We start from the raw sequence: 23,159 nt of genomic DNA on the forward strand, positions 1-23,159 counted from the left end.
CAGTTTGTATCCAACTTGATATTCCATAAAGACTTTAACTGAATGGGCACAGCGGTTGGCGTGACAGGACCGGGAAAGTCTCCGTTGAAGACATCGCGTTTACAACTGCTGGACACACATCAGCACAACTCAGACATTCTGGGGGTATCTTTGGGCCAATCATGTAGATGCCGAACGAAACCGTACAGATGCTTGCCTTTTATTCTGTCTAGACGGAGGAAAGTTCTCCATCGAGCTGATCTAATAAGTGATAACCTGTAGGAAGGTTTCAGTTCGGTAGATAAGTAAGATATACGGATGGAAAGAATATCAGGTTTTCTACATTTTGGGATTAGTTATTGACAACGAAATTTTCAGTGTTAACCACGATGTCTTTGGAGTTCTGCGGTAAGGTAATCAATACGTTTCTCTGCTTTAGACTATCCAAAGGAGGTTTGCTAGACTACAGCCTACTTGATGGGTGTCTCGTTGGACGATACGCTTCCAGAAATCAAGCAATCCAGGACTAACGCAGACTACCCGGAGAAGTTTCTTATAGAGGAAATGATCATTTCTTGTAGACGTTTCACCACGGTGGAGTGATAAAACACTAGGCTGGAATACATAATCATTATTGTCGGTGTGCAACACTAAAGCTTCACAATTAATTCAGTGTTTTACGTGGGCTATAATACTGTCAGAGCGCCCGCACCGAAAGCTCAAAAGCCTGACTGCATGGCAGCGGTATCTGGCGGGAAATGTAAAGGCATTACCATTCGCACAAGCGAGGTCACGACATATGTTACAACCTTCAACACTGTGTTAGACAGATTTCCAACCATTGACCAACCGGATACGGGAGACGTTCCGAGAGTCACAAGGACCCGGTACAGTTTAGTGAGTCGCGGAGGCTTGAAAACCATCACATCACAAAAAGGTCTAGTTTCTTTGTGACGAAAAGGCTTAAATATAAGTGTTTTACAAAACGATTAGTAAGATACCAAGAAAAGCTCTCGGCGTGTGAGGGTATTTTCTAGACTACTCTAAACATAGTATATATATTTATATTGTATATATTTACCGTATATATGTATATGTATACGAAGTATATATATATATATCCCTACGGTCCACGTACCACCATAAACAATGTTGTGTCGGGACAAGTAAGAAGGATTCGTCTCCGTCGACTGGGATACACCCTCTTCGAGGTGTTGAGAGCACATACTTCCACGTCGTTCATCAAACCTGACCTAATCGCTGTTCGAGATTGCCGTGCAACTGTACTGGACGTCAGCATAGTCTCGGATGGGCGTGGAGTGACAGTGTGGAATGGGAAGCAGAAGTAAGGTGCTGATGAATATTCCTTCGCCATAATCTCAGCCCTACATGCCATCGGTTGTGATATCGACTTTTTGGTTCACCAACCGATGATCATCTCTTATCGAGGGATCTGCTTTCCTCAATCCGCTAAGGCTGTTATTGGACTGGGACTTCCTAAGGTCGCAGTCAGTGACTTGTGTTTGCTTGCCATTGTGGGCTCCCTGCGTACTTATGACACTTTTATGCGTGGCACATGGCGTTGAAGGTACATTTTTGCCATTTAATCTCACACCAGACCCAGTATGACGGTCACTTTGTGCCTGATGTGCGAGTCTTGACTGTGCTAGCGCATACTGCGCCTTGAAGAGCATTCACCATTGTTTGTCCTTTCTTTGGTTGTTAGTCTTTAGACGCCTGTTCCCATACCAAAATCTTTACATACTTTGGGATTCACCTCATCAGACTGGCACTGTTCTTGGCATGATTTCGAATGAGACGTTTCTCTCCTTTCTCCCATATTCTCCTATTACTCTTTCGCATTAACTTTTTATGTTTGTGACCATGTTCCTCGAAAATAAATGATAATATTATTTATTGAAAAGTAGTAATGCTGTGCAATTCAGCACTGTGCTCACACAAACAGGTTTCATTTCAACCTTTGCCTCAGGATGGGGAATGTAAAACAGGCAACGTAACACACTTTAGCTGGTAGACCTTCCTGTTGTCATATTTCCCGATGTCTCCATGTACGACTGCTTTTCGCCTATACGTATTTCCCGATGCCTCCATGTACGGCTGCTTTTCGCCCATAGACTGACTGATTCAGGAACCGGTGGGGTCTTTGAAAATTGTTTGTCCTAGCTGCCCCGCTGGTTTTGTTTGTCGTTGTCATAGGACATCTCAGTTTAAAGTTTTCACCCACAGAAGGAGTGGCTTCAGTCAAATAACTAAAGAAAACCACATTTCAGCAAAATGAATGATAAGTGGAGAAAATAGGACATCAAGTTGGGGTGACTTGTTCCTAAAATATTCCCAAGTTTGATGTGACCACATACCTGCATCAGAGCAGCAATATCTTCTCTGGCAGTTAAAAGTTGGTCCAAGTTTACCGTCCCTAATACATTCCGCAGCGTTGTTTGTCCAAGCACACGTGTCGCTCGATTCGCATCTTCGACATTGACAACAGCGCGGACCGGGTCCCGCACGCGATAGTACACAACCGCATTGACAACCACGGTGACTGAGTCCTTCGTGAGGACTTCCTGTGTAGGCACATCGAATGTGAAAGTCCGCAGGTCCAGTATACGATATCGATCGAGGCAAGGCAATACGATGATGAGACCGGGGCCTTGTGCTGTGGCCGAGACAAGCCGACCAAGGCGAAACAGAACTGCTCGCTCGTAGTGTGCGACCACCTTTTTGTGTAAAAATTTGGTTGACATTATTAAAAAGAAACCAATTTCAATGGAGGTTCAGTATAAGAGGCTGGATAAAATAGAAAGTTTGCCAACATAATTATGAATAGAACAAGGTGTGATCTTACTCAGAGTTCAGGGGGCCTCCGCTTGCGGATAGTGGTTATTATCAATTTCAGACGTCAGAGTTAGGAATATAGCCCATTATTTACGTTGTACATATAAATAGCACCGTGAACTATGGGTATCCGTCAACAAAACTCAAATGTTCCCTCAGTTGTAAAAGAGGTTCCTGGAGTAACCAAAGTATGTGTCGACACAATACAGGGTACACCAAATCGCACATCAGTGTGATGAAGAGTGGTTCAGCTTTCGAATTTTCGTTGTTATGGTGAAATTTTATCTCAGTGTAACTGTAAACGATTTCATAATGCCAGTGAATTAACGTATTTCGGTTTTTGTTTTTTGAACAATTTTAGAACCCCTCCTAAACGGATTTTAAATAAAGAAGTTTAAACCTTATCTACAGTATAAATGAGATGTAAGATAACCATTTGCACTATGCGGTTTCACGTTTTACGTTGCTAGAATCCGGCACCAGAATTAAGAAGCAAATCAGGAAACTACGATTACCAGATTGGTGGGATTAACTAGTCAGTGAAGGTGTGCTTAACTCGTTCATGAACTGTTATTCCTCACGATTCACCTGAAGTGTTGTAACTGCTCCAACGTTCAGCCGCGGATGGTTTCAATAGTTATCGATAAAGTGATATACCTTCCGGAGGACAACGCCTTTTCGAAATGGTCTACTCGAGTTCAACGGAGACAGTATAGCTGCTGGTGAACCGTCATACTGCTTTCGGTGCTAGGTCATATGTTAAGCATTTGGTTGAATGGTTATAGTGAAGGTATGGCCAGAGACTGGTGAACCGTCATACTACTTTCGGTGCATACATGTTGAACCTCGCTAGGTCATAAGTTAAGAATTTGGCTGAATGGTTATAGTGAAGGTATGGCCAGAGCTCGAAAGGCTTTGTTATGGTTTCAAAGAGGGCGAACCAGTGACTGGATTGCACTCAATTTTCAATAGACCAAGCACGCTCATACGAACCAACGGGCGTGATGTAATGTGATTAATACACAGAACTTGCAAACCATTGCAATCCACGGGAAAATCTAGGAACAACAAGTGACGGGATACATACAGTATTTACATGCTCAATGAATTTTCGTACGCAGAAGAAATTAACCCTTGTTTTATTTTCAGTGCTTTTACTCATTGGAAATTGGTTCGTATAATCTGAACGAATTTGAATCAGTGGATTCCGTTTTGTAAAGAAGTCTGTCAAATGCAGGTGACGGAATCGGTAAGTTGACAGAGGACTGTTTGGGTTCGTTAAGTTAGCTCCAAAATTAGCTTGAAGCGATTAATTGTTGTCAGGCCGATCCTAATCAGAACCGAACAGCAATTCCGGTTCATTTTTCACACGGACGCTTGTACCAACAGACTTTAAAACGTATTTATCAAGCGTTTTGTTTTTCTAATTTTATTGGTAATGTGTTGTTATATTGGTAACTTTATTTTGGTCGCAATCTAACCAACCTCCTCTAAAGCTTGAATATTAAAAAAAAGTTTTTTTTCTCGGACGTTATAATCACGAGCCTGTCAGCGACACGAGTGAGTCACCTGTGCCTCACATTGACAAGCTATCTTTTAATTATAGGGTAGGTTTGCTGTGTCCAGTTGGACTGGGCAACAACTGCTTCGGTTCGTTTAGGAGACGATTTCAACTGTAACCAGAGCAGAGAAAAAAATAATAATTTAGTGTTGCTGTCGAACGCAAAACTCATTTGCATTTCAAAACAGGTCATCGCAAAATATATGTTCGGATGTTTGCTAGTCAATGGGTAAACTATTGTGTGGTGATGTGTGCCACCCACTAAGGCAAATATTATTTTTCTAAATGTTGTATGAATCCGTCTATCTACTCTTGTCCAAGTAAATGTGTTGTTTGTTGTTGTTTTTTCTTGGAATGGCTAAAATGTGCTCTGTTTTTTCCATTGTGTTCTCATAATTTCTTACAATCACAAGTTTCAGTCTCCAGGTGTGTTTTTGTTGCAATTCTTTGTTCAAATGAACGTTCTTCATTGACTGATTAAAACTGAAGTCACCACACTTTTTATGTTCAAACAGCGAGGCATTTGACCAGAATCGTTAATGTCCTCAAAAGGAAAGTCTAACTGCACGCAAGAGTCGCCATGTGTACACTATGATGAAGAGCCATGCTAACGGAAAATGAATAAGGAAGACGTCTTTTTAAGAAGCGCAATCTACTCGCCAGTGGACAGCCCATCAGTATCGTTAACACTTCAGCAGTACTACATATTGACAATTAGCTGCCATAAAGCCGTGAGAGAAGAAAGCCCCAGTGGATAAGAGAATGGAAGGGGAAGTTTAGGGGATTAGAGGCAAGGGGTCCTATGTCATTGTGGAAGATTATCAGGAATAAATCGGTTAAACCTTTGGTCTGCATCAAAGCAAAACTATCTGCAAATCATACCTGGATTGATCCAGCGCTGTTTGCAAAGTTCACACGACACAAAACCGCATGATAGGCAGTCTGAGTAGGAAATGACAGCGTGCGTGGAATCGATTACATGTCATTTCCTGCAGGGTTCCCCATCACTTGCAACCAGGATCACGAGGGCGTCAGTTAGTAAGGCACTCATTTTTACTTTAGCGCCACGGCTCGACAACGTTTTGCCAGCAGCCGCTCGGAACAGAAAGCAACAATTTCTTTGATAGTCGGCGGTGAAATCGCTGTACCACACTCACGAACTAACTGAAACCTATGATTTTAAACTGCTGATCAAGTAACCTCTGATTGTGGGCCACTTCTCACAACCATAAAATAAGATCGCTCGTACATTCTCCCTGTGTGCGTGGTCGCTCGGCTTCGATAAAGTTTGGTTCACATGCAATAAGTGACGCAAATCACGCCTCGAGTATCTCTGCATAATAAATTTACCTGCTACATTACAACCGTGGCTTATGCTGCTGCTCATATGTACTTCTTTGAAGTGCCGGAGCAGCCCAAGGAGACGGGAGATAGATAAAGCTTTGCACTTCAACTATACGGGAGGAACACCGAAAGATGAGACCACCTCTGTTTGAAGTACTCCGTGTGAGCAAATGATCTTCAAAGACACAATAATATTGTTCGCATAATTCAAGTCTACTTTTTTCTCCGGAGGGAAGTTTGATGACTACATGCATGGTCTCTGACTATGATAACGGTAGTGGTAACTTTAAGGACCACCAACAACGTACGTTTCTGTTTTCAAAGAAGCTTTTAAACAGTGTGTCGCAAAGATTGTTGACAACCTTTAAGGGCATTCCTCTCTTGCCATGAATATTCAGGACATATACACTAATCAGAATGGAAAGTTTCGTCAAAGTCGAAAACCTTGTAAAGCTAACTATGCACCAGCCTTAATGTAAAAATAATTGATGTATCCTCGGCTTGGTCGAATCCATCCTTCGAGCTCTCGGACTTGTGTCTCAGATGCCACATTTAGGCGTCGCAATACAAACAACTAGTACCCGTGCTATGACACGGATAACACCTATACCTATTCGGACAACTTTTTAGAACACACACATGATCACCGACCGGTTGCAATTTTCTAGAATGTACATACAAACAAAACGTCAAGGCAGAGCACACTAGTTTCTCTTCATATTAGTACAACGCTGAAGAAGATTCATTGGGCTTAGAGGTTTAATGTTCTCATGAACCCAAAGACATATCTGAACGTCATAAACTGAGAGAAGATCTAGACTAAGATCACGGCTCAATGTCATCATCATCATCATCATCATCATCATCATCATCATCGACAGCATGACATCAGTGTTCAACACCGATACTTTACTGCCATACAATTATGATTTATTTGAAAGCCTTATTGTAAAGAAAAGAGCAAAGATGGACAGGGAAGGGACATAGTACTAGCTTACCACAATCATCCCGAGGTGCCTACACCTCCAGACATTCACTCAGGCAATCTGGATAGAAACTGACAACAAGAACGCCACTGACATTGGTTGGCAGCCATATCTTGTAGTGTCTCCAACCAGTCACAGTGAGGATCATGCGGTCCCCATCCTGGAAGGCGACTAGCACCGACAGCACCCAAGCGTTTCGTGGTTTCCTTCATACTCCTCTGCCAAGTCAATGTTGGCGGGTCGAATGAAAGAAAGAAATGTAAAACCTAAGGACCCATCATACTGTTGTCGAAAAATACTCGGCCTGGTGATCGAGACAATAATATATATATTGGATTTTCATTCTTAACTCTCGTAAACTTATGTACGCGGGCGTTCTATGACCTGATTTGCAAATTAGCTTGGATTGATTTCTTACACTTCTTAGCTTTTTGTTGTACGGCACCTCTGTGTTGACAATTAAGCTTCATTTGTGTTATCTCCCCATCGAACTTATCAAGAGATAGTGCCATCCATTAAGGAGTATTTCAGATTAACGTCTCTCTAACGTCGCATTGAGTTCTCTGCAGTTGAGACTACATCCCCTCGCTTTGAGTTGGTCAAGGGAATGGCCAGATCTCGATAGCTGTTCTTTAATAAATTCAACCTGCGGTTCTATTGTCCATAAACCGACATGTCAAACAACGGGAGTGTGCGAATTTAATCGAATTAGAAAGGCACATAGTCTGCAGTTTACAGATATCCATTCAGAGAGGTATACCTCAGCTCGACAAATAGTTGTTTACCAACCCTGGGGAACCCGCTCATCCACCCTAGTGAATGCAGCAAAATACCGACTTCAGTAATGTCATCACACGATGGCTGATACGGAGTGTTTGCTTTTATCAGACTGAAATCAGACTGAACACCCGGGCTTTGATAGGAAGACAATTGGTGACCTCAACAAGAGATTGGACTGAAAAGCTTGAGCACAAGTCAGTGGTAATTGTCTTGTGACCATTTAAGTAGTCCAGGTTTTGAAAATCAAATAGCCACACTTGTTTCAACTCCCCAAGAGAAGGCCTGGAAATTGCAGTTGCTAGACCCATATCCATCGATCATTCTAGTAAGGGAGGCTGTAAGATTGGTTGGGCATCCTCCGGCACAACTCATTTGGGTTGACGAGGGAAGGAAACCAGTATTTTGGTGAACTGACCTCTCTCCTTCGCGACAAAAATACTTAGGCTAGGCACTGATTTATCAAGCTTGTAATGGAAGAATACCCTAGTATTACATGAAGTAAAAAGCCTAGTAAGAGAGGTTGTGAGATTTGTTGGGCATCCTCCAGCACAACTCATTTGGGTTAACGAGGTAAGAAAACCAGTATTTTTGTGAACGGACCTCCCTCCTTCGCGACAAAAGTACTTTAGCACTGAATTTATCAAGCTTGTAATGGAAGAATACCCTAGTATTACATGAACTAAAAAGTGGAAAAATCCAAAAACATGCCAGAACTGTAAATGATGTGCCATTATTGATGATGTGAGGAGATTTTGCAATTTTGTGGAAATTTCATCCTGCAGATATGCTAAAAAGCCGGAAAGCACTGTAAAACTGTGTCATCCTTATTGGAAATCATCAAGAGTGCGCATCTTGCGAAACTCCGTAGAGTCTGAAATCCGTGACCTCCTGGCTAGTAGTTTGACCTCTTAACGAAATCCTCCTGGCTAGTAGTTTGACCTCTTAACCGTGCGGCCACGGACGGCTGATCAGCAGTGTGATTGATGAGTTGTTTTCAGTTAACCTAGAGCAACCCAACGATGGTTTTTGATATACGCCGAACTACTTTTGTAATGCGCTGTCAATGAAGACGGTAGAGGTCACCAAAACGCCGTCTCACGCCAGTCGGTGATGTTTTGGGGTCAGTCGTTCTATAACAGAGGTCCGGACTAGCAACGGAACATTCATCTTGAACTGTTTCCTCACCGAGGAGGAATGTTTAGCGCCAAACTGCCAAGTATCAGTGACCTTACACATCCGACCTTAAGCGCTGAACGTGATGGGCTTTCGGTACAAAAATACATAAAAAACAGATAATTTCCGTCCGCATTGTCTCAGTATTGCCATGGCGGAGCAATTCCCACGCTGGAGTATAAGGGCGATATCAATGTTGTTTTCGAAGTGTAGTAGTCGCAACCTCATTCCACCTTTTGTCATGCGATTGCATCCACAAAGTGTAAGATTGTGTCCCTTGATTTGTGACCGGACACCTACAATTCTAAGGCAGCCATATAAGGTTGGGCATCGTTTTACACATTTAGGAGTGTATGAGTTACTGCAGGGTAAATTTTCAGATCAGGGGACGATTTTCGGATGTTCGTGTCGCATTTGCTAAGTTGAAATATTCCTAAGTCCTAGAGGAAGTGTGCCGGACTGCACTATGCAGTGTTTGTTTGTAGTCCCGCGAGATGTGGCCTATGTGCATAGCCGAACTGAGACACCTTCAGGCCTCCGTTATCTTAGTACCACATGTCGTGCAGATTTTCGCAAAATATTTTTTTCGATCGCGCATCAGAAAATTTGCTCCAAGCATACATCCACAGAGAGATCTGCCAAGGTCTGCTAACCTACTAAGCATACCGAATCATCGTTTTCTGAAAGATGCTTGGTCTTGTACCAAAATGACGGCAACACAAGCACCGGAGTGATCAGAGGTGATTATGAAAAGTCTGGGTAGAGTTCTTGAAACTCGCCTTTCCGGGCGGATCTTCGTCGGTCCCTTGGGCTGCCTTTTGGTTCTGCCAGCGATCTTGTTCTCAGTTTCTCTCAAGGTTTTTTTCTGAGTGTACGTATGGTAGGCTCCTATTGGATCACTCCCTTATCCATAATTGTTTCTTCCTTCAAAGCAAGACTTGTCGTTTTGGGTCATCGGGGCATTAGTCTCGAACACTGATGTTGCCGTGTCGATGTAGTTTGTTATGCTTACTATGATATATAGACGTGGATCGCCACAATGCAAATCTATGATTTCTCCCTTCGCTCGCTGAAAACACTTCGGAAAAGTTCAATTTTAGTAGATCACTTCTGCCATTCTCACTTGAAAACAAATGTGAAACCATCATTCATGTTGAAACAACTATAGACTAGAAAGATTCGGTTGTCTTGGTTAAGTATTCCGTTTATGGAAGCGCACTTAGGCGTGCATTTCCGTGTCTATTTGCTTCATTTTCGTCGCCCAAATCCTTACGTTTTTGGCTATCTATACTGACTATTACCAATCAAATTACGATATGAGGTAAAATTAATTCTATGACTCAAGTGATTACGTCTCTATTCTACTCGGTTGGAACCTTGACAGCATCCTCATAGCCACAGAAGTTTGGATACATCGTTGATCATTGTGACCAGTATTCTACACTACGGTTTAACTATCGGTTTGGAACTTGGCATTCTTGTTTGCATTCTTGTTAGACCCGGTGACGTCAGTCGTAGATAAGTTTATTCGCAGTTCAGCTAAATCTGGAAACATTTGAAGCCACGGCATGCCCTGAAGACTGAGAATTCCGTGAATGTCATTTCAGCTCAAATCTGGAAATAACTTTAAAAAGCGCTCCGGTTTTTGTCCTCGGGGAGGCATACCAGCACACAGCGAGTGTCGAGGCTTGATTATTATCCGGAAGTCCTAGTAGGACAATCATATTCATTTGGACAGATCTGAAAGGCTTTAAATCGGGCAAATTAATGAGATTCGTGAGAAACTCGTGATGATCTCCAAAAGGGACTGAACACTCGTGAATTGCTTCTCAGTTTTTCTGCATGGATTGACAGCAATTCCGTCGAAGTATCTCAGTTAAAACTGTTAGTTAGACCGCTCTTGCTAAAAGTGATGGTAGTAAAGCATGGGAGTAGATCGCCTTCGTTTTGTTGGCGCATCGTTTGAAAACTTGGCTATAGACTTACTCTCTAGCAACCAGTGTTTGCTGCTGTGCGTATCTCAAAAAAACTGCAGTCAAACTCCTGACAACATACAAAAACCTCATGATTGTAAAAAGCATCGGGATAGATACTTTTCAGCAATATTTGGGCAAATAAATGCATAAAGTGACATGGAGTTAATTTTTGGCATCACACTATTCTGCGGAAATTATTATTTTAAAAAAATGAACAAGACGTAAGTTTTTCACGTTTTACGTTTTAGATAACTTGTTCAGTCCAGTCACTTAAGCTTTGCAACGTTTTTTTGATAAGTGGCTGAAAGCTCCAGTATTTCTGAGCTCTGATGTAAAGAGCTTCAGCCCACTGAGGCTTTAACTGCATTCCTTTGCGTTATCTCTGATTGGTGTAGGGCTCTCAGAGTACAAAGGTGTTTTGTACTCATAACTAGTTGAACACTCACGATCCCCTAACAATTACTACATGATGGGAACAGTCCAGGCGATGCGCTCTTAATTTTGGTAGGTTGCTGGGGTAGGAATGAGGTTGCATCCCGGAAAGTTTGGCCACACCGAGTGTTTTGTTTTTCTCATAATTTGATCGCAGCTCTGTTGGTCAGTACTTTCTGGCTGATGTCCTCAGAAACCCACTGCAAGAGTGTTGCCTTGAGAAACTAGTGGAATTTTTTGAAGAGTATTCACTTATTCTTAGTTTTATTAAAACACCGCTTTTTTGGGGTACTCATGTTACTATACCGTTATTTGAGGCATGTCAAACCTTGCATACTAAGCTTAAAAATAGGAAGCTATTAAACCACATACTTTTTCCGTCTTTCACAATATCAGATGTAGTGGATAAAAAAAACTTCCGATGAAAATTGAGGCACGGGCTTAAGTTCTTAATGGAAACATTTCTACTAATACGGGTAGTCAATGAAAAGAAACTTAGGGCTCCCAAACGAGAGTTAACATTAAACATTAGCTCTAAGTTTCGGAGAAATTCCCCCAAAATTAAGAAAAAACCTAGCCTTTATGATGAGGATTTTTCTACACACATATCATGTTTCACCAAACAGTCAAATTTATATCATTATATTCCTTAGATGACTGATTTTTCGAAGGTATTCTAAGCAATACAAATTTTGTTACACTTACGACGTGAACATTACGAGCGCCGAACGTTTTTGCACATTGAAATTGATCACGTTTCTTTTAGCTAGGTAAATGTTTTTTCTTTGAATGCGTTTGGTGTCGGTAGGACTGCAGAATAGACAGTCTTTAGCTGGATTCTTCACACCGAATTCAGGGTTCTTTCATCAGAACCTGAATGACGTTTACAGTAACACAGAAATCGGAAGCAAATTCTCGCTGGCCTTTAGATTAACTTGCATAAGAAAGTAAAGCAATCCAACCGACTTTATTCCTCAGAATAGTCGCATATCAGTAAGGTATCAGAAGTTGCGAAATATCTCGAACTCGTTGAAACACTGGGTGTATTCCAGTTGTCTGTGACTGGTAACATTTTCAGAAGTAACACAGAAGACGACAAACAATGACATATGCCCTTACATTAAACCTGTTTTGGTCCCACATACAAACTTAGCAGGGTTTGCTGTTTTCTGACGACTGTATTTAAACGTAAATCGACATCGTAGCATTTAAAACGTCCCTGGTCTAAACTTTGTGTTGAATAGTTTTGAATCTTCGGCAAAATGTTTCACCTGGAGATATCTCTTGAGATCTGATACAGTAAACGGTATGTGCTCTCACGCAAGCGATGCCTTTAAAGATACACTTAGAAAACACCAGCGCTTTTGTCAAATTTGTCAAACTGATTCACGGCAAACCACCGCGGGCTCAAATGAATTACCCATTGCACTCGGTCAAGTGAATACGGAATACTAATACAATTTAACCGTATATGATGTCCATTTGCCACAAACAAAATAGGCCTTCGGAGGCATCACCTGAGTAACAGTTAGTCTGTACGTTAGTAAGTTTGTATGTTAGAACAACACTCGGGGTACAATGTCGCCATTAACGACAATTTTCTGAGTGGATGCTTCAGCAACTGCCACTTTTCCAAATGAGTATCATTCTGATACGCTTCAATAGACTAACGAATACCCTAACATCTACATAGCGACTGTCCACTAAAGAGGACACATTGAATGCGCCTAATACCCTACTTGTAGTAACTCCGGTTTGCTGCTCAACAAGCGAAGAATAGTTCTCGAAATGCACTATTCATTCGTAGAGAGTATTCCTAAAAAGCGCTTTAACCATTTTATTCATTATTGACGCCATCTGCTATCCGTCCTGAGGATGCTGACATCTTTTTCTGAAGCAAACGTTTGGAGTTCAAAGGTTTTCAACAATCAGTAGGGAAATTTTGAATCCGAAACTTTGGCCATTAACACTGGATGAAAATACTGGTTACTGAACTCAAAAGTTGATTAAATATTTACAAAATTCATTTACAACAGCTGACGTCCATGAATACATGGACCGGTTAGCAGATAGACTGTGGTATGCCAATGTAGTAAGCCAAGAACGGAGTAAACGAGTTCACTGTTAGATCGAATATGCAATGTATCGTGAAGGAAAAGGGTAGAGTTGCTTTTATTGTAACAGAATTCACTCATCTTGCCAAGCAGTAACCCCGAATATACATGGAGATGGAACTGAGGCAGAATCTCTGTAAACAAAAGCTCTGTAAACAGCTCCACACTAACCACAAGTCACAGCGACCATAAAACGCTTGTTGTTTCTCTGAAAATGGCACGTCTGTTGCAAGTGGACAGGACTAAACCACACGCGAAAATGTGTTCCGTAAATGTGTCGGATAGGAGCATTTTTGTGTGCGCAAGTTATTGTGTACAGTGGGGTATACGATGAACAAAACACTGCTTTGACAAATAAGCGCAAATTTGCAACTACCACCACACGCAACGTCCATTCGGAAAACCTTACCCAATCCGCTGAAACGATTCCTCCGATTGTCTTTTTGTCGCTTCTCGAAGAAAAACGATGAATTTTCTGTTATTGGACCTCATAAACGTGGTGATACGTACCGAAAAATGTAAGTGGAATCGTAGACGGTTAGTTTATCACATTTGTGATACTCTCTTGGGTCGAAAGGTTTTTAGTCAATTTGGCAACCACTGAGTGGAATCCATCAAAATTTGTGGATACCCCAGGAAGTAATGGTACATATCATCGGAATAGCATCAGACAAAATGTTTGGTTACAACAACTAGCCCAGCCATCTGAAGATCATCTCAATTTTAAAAGAGGTGGCGACATTTCCCAATACACCTATTTCTAACTTTCATTTGAAAATATTGGGAAGCCTTACAGAGGCGACAAACGGAAGAGAGGGTGAACGAACACATATCGGTGTTCATTAACTTGAATGCACTTTATCGGCTGCGATGGTGGTTCAGGTCATCAAACTGCCTCAGCCTTCATGAGAAATGAAACCACATATCAGACTAACACAATACATATTGGACTGTAGATCTCGAAAGTTTTGAGTGGCTTAGACAGTGAAAGCATGTTAGGTGTTGGTGGACTTGTGCTACTGCCAAAATACGCGCTTATGACGGTTGGTGTATTATTGCTTTTGGTTCTCATCATTTTATCGATCGGGCGTATGTTCCCCGTTGATGTCCTGAAAAAAACTAGCACAACTTTAGCACGCTGTTGTAAAGTAAATAAGCTAACGTGCGTTGTAAGATGGTTGTCTAGTGGTTATATGTTCCACCCCAAGAAACAATGTTCCATAAATGTGTCAGATCATAGACAATGTTAGGTTTTCTTTAGTATGGCGTTTGTCCAGAACATAGTCCCAGCACATTCATGACCAATATCTCAATTGCTTACGAAGATTCGGGCTGCACCTGTATAGTTTATTGTGTTTGAAGAACAGACAGCACGACATTTATCATCTTCTACCCAGTCATTTTATCTATTCACATTAACTCGTAAGCTATTTCATCAGAATTCTAAGTTAAATAAATATACGGAGAAGGTTTATCGGATCAACCAAAAGTGGCAGCCTGTTTTCAGATGGATCACTGCCGGAATCATTTTTGACATGGAGTGCTTCTACGGTTCCCCAGAAATAGGTCTACTTCTCGAGTGGCTTTTGTATAGGTTTTTATTAATAAACGAAATTGGCCACTGTCTCTTCCTCGTAATTACTCATATTTACGGAATTTGTTACCTTACGTCACCATAAATCCTACAAAGCACATCAAAACCGATTGCGCATACCTTCTTTACAACCAGCTGTCGCTGAGCGATTCCGCTTTTTTTTGTGTACGAAATTTGCCTCTTCGGTTGGATAAAGCTGTTCTTCAGTTTGATGAACCCGAATTTTTTGGGTGCAAACGAGGAAAGCTATCTAGCGAGTTAAACAAATGCCCGAGGCATGTTCTCCTGTTGAGTGATAAGCTATCGCAGAAATAGTTGAGGAATCCATTATGTCCACACGTATGGAGTGTCCCTTCTTCAAAGTACAAAACACCGGAACTGTTTTACCGTTTTTGTGTTGATGCTCAAAACCGTCGACTAATGTACTATGTGTTGAAGTTTTCTGAAATTTGTGAAATCAGTGAAATGTTGAGTGATAAGCAGGATAATTCACAAATGGTCGTTGTTGAGAATCGCATTATAGGTTGGTGGTTATGCGCTGATTGGTCTTCCATTTAGACTCATTAGGTTCACTGTATCATGGAAGTAAAATATACTCAAAGCATGACGCGCATGTAGTCCTGAATGAGAAGCTAAATGTAATCAACTCCTACAAAAAAGTAATTTTGGAAGATGTCACATTTTGTACACAAACGCCAACGATTGTCCTTTGACAATAACTAACTAGTAAAGCTTCGTTAGTTTAAACTACGTTCAGAGAAAACGTCCGTGATAATTTAATCCACACTTTTTTGGTCTCCACGGAGAAGTTCTCATAAGAAACTCCTCCATGTGTTGAAAATTATTCATACAGTCGAGCGGCTTCTTCATCTCGGTTAATCCGATACATGAGTTTTGTGTCCGATGAATTTATCAAGCTCATTTGCGGACCCGTTCGGTTATATTAGAGCTACTCAACTGGTAGCCAGTTACAAGTCCGATTTTGGTTTCAGGCCTTCTTAGAAAACGTCGTAACTCGTCGTACTAATCAATCCAATAAGTGCGTAGAAAACTTTGTTATTCTCTTTTCCACCACAGACTATATAGAGTGCTGTCTTAACTTGTCTATTATCTTTTGAGGGTAATGCGCATACCATTTGACTGTGTCAGTGTGGAGATCCGGAGTTGCAAACACATCAGGTTTGTAATATTGGTTCGCTTACCTCGTCGAAGATTAGGGAGCTGTTGGACGAATGTGAACACGGATGCTGTTGTGATAAACTGTGTAAAACAGCTTGTACAGTCTTTCGGGCTACCTCTCTATAGTCTTTTGGCTGTGCGATTACCCAGCTTTACATCCTCAAACAATATTTTCACAAACTGATTGCCAGAAGCTTTAAATGAAATGACGCCCTCAGGTTCAGATCAACTGACCCAATAATAAAATGTACAGTTTGCTACGATTTTTTCAATGCGCCTGTAAAAATATGTCATGACCTGAGCAGTGTGCATAGTGGGCGTAAAACTGACCAAAGCAGCCGTCTTGCTGATGAAGCAGTATCGTCTGTTCCAAACATTGCTTGACCTTATTCCCCGAAACACTCAGAATCTTAAAGGCATTTGAAATATTCTTCGGTCATAGATGGGCTAGGAGTAATGGGCCAACCAGTAGCTGGTTCGATTTATTTTTTCTAAATTAATACCTTAGTGTAATCGAAGAGGATGGTACAATATACACTGAAGCGATCACTTTATTATTATTATTATTATTATTATTCAGCTCACAGTTTTTTATTAGGCAAGTAACCTCTTTTATACTCAGGCCGAATAGGCAGCAGAATCTCCAGTCTATTATGCGATCCATTATAGATCCCAGTTTAACCATTTAGGCTGTTTGGGCACCTTCACCGGAAACCAATACAGAAAACGCTTGGAACAACAGGCACACATTTGCTCAACGTAAGCTAATTACGCAGCGTGCTCTGACTCATTTAAAATCTCAAAACTGATTATGGTACTAACTTTGTCCAAGATGAGTACTAGAGCACTGCACTTGATTATTGGTGACTAACTATGTGATTAGGCTGTGGTGCTTTGACGTAGATTAACTGTCTGGGTTTTGCTGCTACTTTCTTGTTCTTCCTCGCAATACCCTTTCGCGTACAGCTTAGTCTTTGCATATACGTAACCGGAAGACTTCTACATAATGATTTGATTTGAAGTGTATTTCTGGTAAGCACCCTCCATGAGAGTACTGCATTCTCCAACATTTCGTACTATGGTCTTATTTGATTTCTTGTCCATTAGCTAGCAACTAATGTTTCGGTCGCATTCATCAACTCATAAAGTGACCTTTCGCAAAATGGGTATTCAGTCACTTACGTTAAACCAGGATATACGGGAACGAAAGTGAGGCGAATCGCATCCTGATTGTAACAGGGTTGTTGTTCACCATCTGAAGACTTTCCCGATGCGACTCAGGTATCAGTATTTCGATAACGTAATTGTTGTTAGTGACCTATCGGCAAGAATCTTTAACACCACCAGTTATCTTAAGGCCGCTGATGGATAATATTTGTGGAGTAGCACACAGGTCAAAAACAGTCCAATCTAAACATTGCAGCGTCCATGAGGCTCCATTTAATGACTCTGAAATGGGGGAGGGCTTCCTCTGACCTTTGAGTTAACGGCTTCTAACTGAATACTTCCCATAAATCCGTTTTGTGCGAATTATTCCGAGGTTCTGAAGTCTGTAGACACCTAAAGAAAGTAACTCTGTAGACTAATAAAGGATCAACACTGCATGATTAAGTATAAATATCGCATTGTTCTACTGTCTGAAATTGTGTGGTTGCGCGGTTTGTACACGTTAGAAGACCTGACTGAACTGTTGCCTATGGGAAATTCAGGATCAGTGGTCATAACTAAATTCCATTAGAGGCATCAGACTCAGAAATTTCCAGTACACTGTCTACCCCGATTAGTCGGCTACATGGAACCGATAACCCGAAACCACCTTTTGTACAAGGCTTACTTGAGTACTCGTGTGTGAACACTGAGACGCTGGATATGTGTGAAATCTGGCAAAGAGAACAGCTAGACATTTGAAGAAATTGGGATCAGCTCTCCTGCTCTCATTTGGAATACCAGTACGATTTCAAAGGCGTCCATTCATGTAAATAGGTACCCGTTGATTTCAATCTTTCACAGTTCAAGGTAGTTATCCAATGATTTCTAACCAATTGCAGCACAAATTACAGAGTGGACTATAAACGTGTATAAAAGATAAAGTGTAACTAATTGACAGCCGGCCAGGTGTTCTTTATGAGGAACGGACAGCTCTTGTGACAGTACTGTCATGAAGATCCATTTGATTAGGTGCGGGTTGCGTTAAAGAACTAAGAATAATACCAGCCAATTCTCGTGACATTAACGAGCGTGGCGCTCCATGACCTATGATTGGGTTTATGTGGGTTTGTGAACTCTAGCTATCACGGTTGTCTTTGCGTTCATATCAATGACCCCGAAAAATCACCACATAGAGCTAGCTGCGAACTGCTTGTTTCATGCTGACATTTCCAAAACGCCTTGCAATTCATCTGCAGCCGACTCCCTTTAAACGACCGAAAAAGACGTAAAAACATTCCCTTAAGATTGAAGGTTTCGTCACAATATTATTTCATTGTTAGTCGTGCCTCTAATAAGCAGCAGAAAATTCAGATATTAAATAAAAAAGGCGATAATCCTCAAGAAACCTAACCAAATTAAACAGTTGAAGGACATCCCCATATTCTTCACTCTACATGCATGAAATCCCCGAACCTCGCCAAAGACACTTGTGTCAACAAACTGCAGGGAAGAATCGAACGTGCGCCCACGTGATGATCTTGAAATTCAACAAGCGCTTCTATATCAAACGATCTAACTACCAAAGCTTTCCTGTAACGTTGTCTGTAAGCATTGTGTGCGAGATTTGTAATTTTACCTGAACGGTGATGAATGATTAACGGCATATGGGCGGCAAATTTAAAACGTGTTATGAAAACAGATCTGAGACTTGGAGGAAACCCAGTCTTGGAACAATCAAAATGAAAATTCCTAATTGTCAGAATATTTCCGCTTTGATCTTCTACCTTCAAGGAACTTGTAGTTTGAAATGTTGCCGAACGACCTGAAGTAAAAAAATATGGCGAATACCGATAGTAAACTCCGTCTCCTATACGACGCAGGTGGATAAGGCTTGTTGGGACTCCATGGATCTGGTACACATTCCTTTTAGTTACTTGTCAACCTCAGATGATAGATGGAGCCATAGAGAAAAAATTAGACCCAGGGGCATATATCCTTGGTGTCTAGGCTGGGGCACTGTTCACCCGAAAAGAACAGTGTTCTGGGCGAATTGCGTCACAACTCGGTGCACAACACCAAATGCCAATCTGTTAGACAAAACTAATACCATGTAAAAGGTGATGAAAAATCGAGCTTACAAGAGCTGGGCAGTTGCGCTTCCATAATGGAAGCTTCGATTTGTTTCACTTTGCCAAATGTCTTATGCTAGTCAATAATTGGTACTTATGTTCCTTAGGTTGGATTTCTATTAACTATTCTCCCACTGCGTCACCAGACTGAAACGCTGTTAGATAGCCCTATTTTCACAGTCTCATCTTGATAAAGCCTGTAGAACGAAACCGGCAAATAAGGGTTACATTTTCAGTTTTTTGTCTTTTTTAAATATCATATCCATATTTAACCGTCAGAACCTCGGAGTGTTCCAATCCGGGCCGTCGAAATAGTAAATAGGGTCATCTTGATCTGGTTCGCTAGAATGTCGATATTAGATCAAATATTAGCCATTCGCTTTATCCAAATGGCTAATTAGCTTATCTGCGATTGTAACACCTGAGTACGGGTAAAATATGAAACTCAGTTTCTCCTTGATATCTCAAAAACAGAACATATAGACTGAGTGTCATCAGAGAAGAAGCAACCCATTGTCTGCCAAACTACGGTTGCATTCTGACACACGTTCTCATGTTCTATAGAAGCGACAACTGTGGAAATCTGCGCTGTCATGTGGAGCAAAGCCAGGAGTCTACTTTGATGCATTCGTTCGATCGTCAAGAACAGGCAGTTGCAATCTGTCTTAGCTTTCTTACTCTAATAGCTCTGAGTAAATCATTTTCTCTGATATCTTACGGTGGAACTCTCTAATTACATCAAAGAAGCGGCCTACTTGCAAAACACTGATATCAATTACATGTCGACCAATTGAAATGATCGCCTGACTGACCAATGATTGTTTGTGGTTGACCTGCTTGAGCAAGTCCTAAACTAAGAACAATCGCAACCATGCACTTTCGACTTCAAAGACGCTTGCAGCCACGTTAACGAGCTCCGCGAAAAAAACAACGGCCCTCGTTATAGCTAGAAAGCTACCATTATTCTCTTCAAGTGTCCGCCATGAAATATTGTTAGAAAAACATCACCAGTCTTCGATAGATGGCTTTGTACTTTGAGGTTTGCTTAATATCTACACAATCGACTCCTTACTAAGGAAAATGTGGGCAGACAAATAACACCGGGGTCGTTCATCTTACACTAATATGTTAGTGTCCAACTATTCCCGCATCTCTACCAATACTTACGAATGCCCGCTAAGGAAGTCTACATTTTGGAACGTCCTTGAGATACCAGAGGTTGGAAGACATCTCTTTAATTTGGACAAGAAAATGCTACTCAGATATGCAACACTTTGTACAGGAAACTCAATAATTGCATACTTTTGAGATCAGCAAATTTGTGGACTAGCCATATTCATCAGACTATGCAGATTGATCTGAACTGAAATAAACCAGTGTGTTAACCAGATTCCCGACAAAATTTCACCAGAGGATAAAGTCGCTACGTAAATCACAGTATCATCATTGAGTTGGAGTAGGTTGGTGTTGAAATTGGAAGTGTAGTTATGCGCAGCGTGAACAAGAACTCAAGCCCCGAGGTAAACTCGAACAGCCACTTTCCTGCCTACCGGACACACTCTTCTAGAGAGCAACCAATGATATCCGCTCTGTCTCCCGATGTCATCAGTTGGCCTGTTGTGTGAGTTTCATATTGGGGAGCTCTTTAAGTCCCAAACTGTATGCCTATGCTAGACGGCACCGATGGCTGCTCATCGCAGAATGTATAAACACAGACCTTCCTTAGTGCACGGACAGATGTCAAAGATATATATGGACCCACACATGTGACAAACAGCTTAGTTTGGAACAAATCCGTCGAGTAGGCGCTAGGTTGGCGACGCTGTTCGACTGCTGGCCTTATTGTCTTCTTCATACTTCTTGCTCCCATCATCTTAACAGTCCTGCTTTTTCTGAGGTCCAATACAGATCCCTCTCGTTTGGGGCCATCTAGTATTGTGGTGCATGAAGTATTTGAGCTCCAACTTCAGGGGGCTTCAGGTGGATTGTGGACGGCTATTTATAGACGTCGGAAACGATCGATATATAAGTCTCCCGAAACCTGAATGAAATTAGGTGTATTTGGTGACAACGGAGAAACCCACCCAGCTTCAGGACTGCTGTAAAACGCGTGTTTGATACTATTATTTCACAAAACAAAACTTGTAACTAAAGTCTCAATACTGACATCCAGTGACAAAGAAAACCTAACCTGGACAACTGAGCCAACGTGGTGTTTCAGAGCTATATATTCAAAATTTCCAACTGCAAATATATTTCACCGGCCACATCTGAGAGCCTTGAACAGCCCTGAGGATGAGATACATGTCCACTCTGATTGACTCATTAAAAACTGCGGAAGTTGTAAACTTAAGGACAACTTGTACCAATCAAAATCCGGAAACTAAAGGAGAAAACAGGGATTTGCAATTATTAGTGTCTTGATACCGGAGCAAATTTTGCCCTATCCCACAGGACAGAACCTATAGGAGCCAAATTTTTCGAAGCAGGGATTTTGGCTCACAAGATTTTGACGAACGGAGCGAAATTAACACGGATTTATGGGGATTAATTCTCACGTCAAGAATTTGGCTTGTCATTTATTCAAGTCGGGCAGATTGAGATATTTCCCGATGGACAGAAAATTGTCCCGTCAAAATGAATCACAAAAGAGAGAGATTGGACGACGACCGTTGCAGACCAATTCCTGTGCGTTTTGGTGTTCGTTGTCAATTGTCTGCAAACCGCTGATTTTTTGTCTGGATTTTGCTAACCTGATATATTTGCCCTTGCTTAGGAATTAACAGCCAGTCGGGTAATATGTAAAGAAATAAGTGAACCGTGCCTTGTCGAACAAACGATACAAATTAGCCTTCTACAGAAAGTAAAGAGCAATCTACTGGGTTGATTGTGCAGCGGGTTGTCCGAATAAATTTTTCGAGTAGACATAAATTGTTGGAAAATAATGGGGACAGTTTTCGGGTTCAATCACACTCAGTGGGTTCACGTACAACCAGAATCTACATCTCCAAACGTATCATATAACAGGCGAAAGAGCGCAAGTCTTGCTGTCGGGACGTCAATTTGGCTTTCTTGAGACTTGTTGTAAGGAGAGGAGGAAACAGTAAAATGATCTCGATAAATATACTCATTTGCGAATGAATTTGATTTCCACGGGAGACCCAACTAAATCACTCGTTTATGACATTCTTCAACTGAATGTGTTGTACAAAGACCACCTCATTTTTTCGTTGGTGTCGTAGTATATTTTCTCAAAGGAAACTACTCACAACGTCGTTGAAAACAGTTTGACAACTCACGACCGGTGATAAGAATGTTGATGATCCTGGAGTTGGTGCTTACGAGGATGCGGATGTTCAAGACGATTGCGATGGCGATGACTGCTGGAAAAAATCAGTCCAATTCGGATTTCAAGTAGAACATGAGTTTGACGGAAACTCGAGGACTGTACTATCTGATGGGCGAAACCGGTCGTGGGCTGTCAAAGAGTTCTCATCAACATTGTGAGTATTTTCCATTATGAAAAAGTGCAATGACATGCTTACATTGTCATATCTTCCTCAGTGTTTCTTTTCATTTGCTGAGTATGAAAGTGTTCAAGCTCAACTCTCTTATCTGCCAGCTACAAGCAAACTCTAGGACCCTTTTTTAATAAAAAATCTCATGGTGAAATGCTGCCAGCGGATTTCGGTGACCACTCACGGCCTTCAACTATACTAGTTTAATAAACCCGGCCAATAATGGTGTTCGAAGATCAACGCGAATAAACAACTGTATAAATCAGAACAGTTTTACCGCATAGAAGGACCGAAGGCGCAGATGCCCGCTAAAATAATTTATTTTGACAAATCTTTGAAATCCAATCCAAAACACTGAATATCCCCTTTCAGAGAGCACAAAATTCTAC

General features: G+C 41.4%; 1 protein-coding gene across 1 annotated transcript in view; it reads right to left on the reverse strand.

Annotated features, from left to right (window-relative positions):
• The window catches only part of T265_01090 (hypothetical protein), a gene marked incomplete at both ends in the record, with an annotated part of 45,026 nt that overhangs the window by 2,925 nt on the left and 18,942 nt on the right, over positions 1–23,159 (reverse strand). Inside the window, one exon of the mRNA XM_009165033.1 lies at positions 2,358–2,717. Within this exon, the coding sequence (XP_009163297.1) occupies positions 2,358–2,717 (360 nt within the window). The remainder of the gene's footprint in view (positions 1–2,357; positions 2,718–23,159) is intronic.

The sequence above is a fragment of the Opisthorchis viverrini genome (genome assembly GCF_000715545.1).
Source record: "Opisthorchis viverrini unplaced genomic scaffold opera_v5_11, whole genome shotgun sequence".
Lineage (NCBI taxonomy): Eukaryota > Metazoa > Platyhelminthes > Trematoda > Opisthorchiida > Opisthorchiidae > Opisthorchis > Opisthorchis viverrini.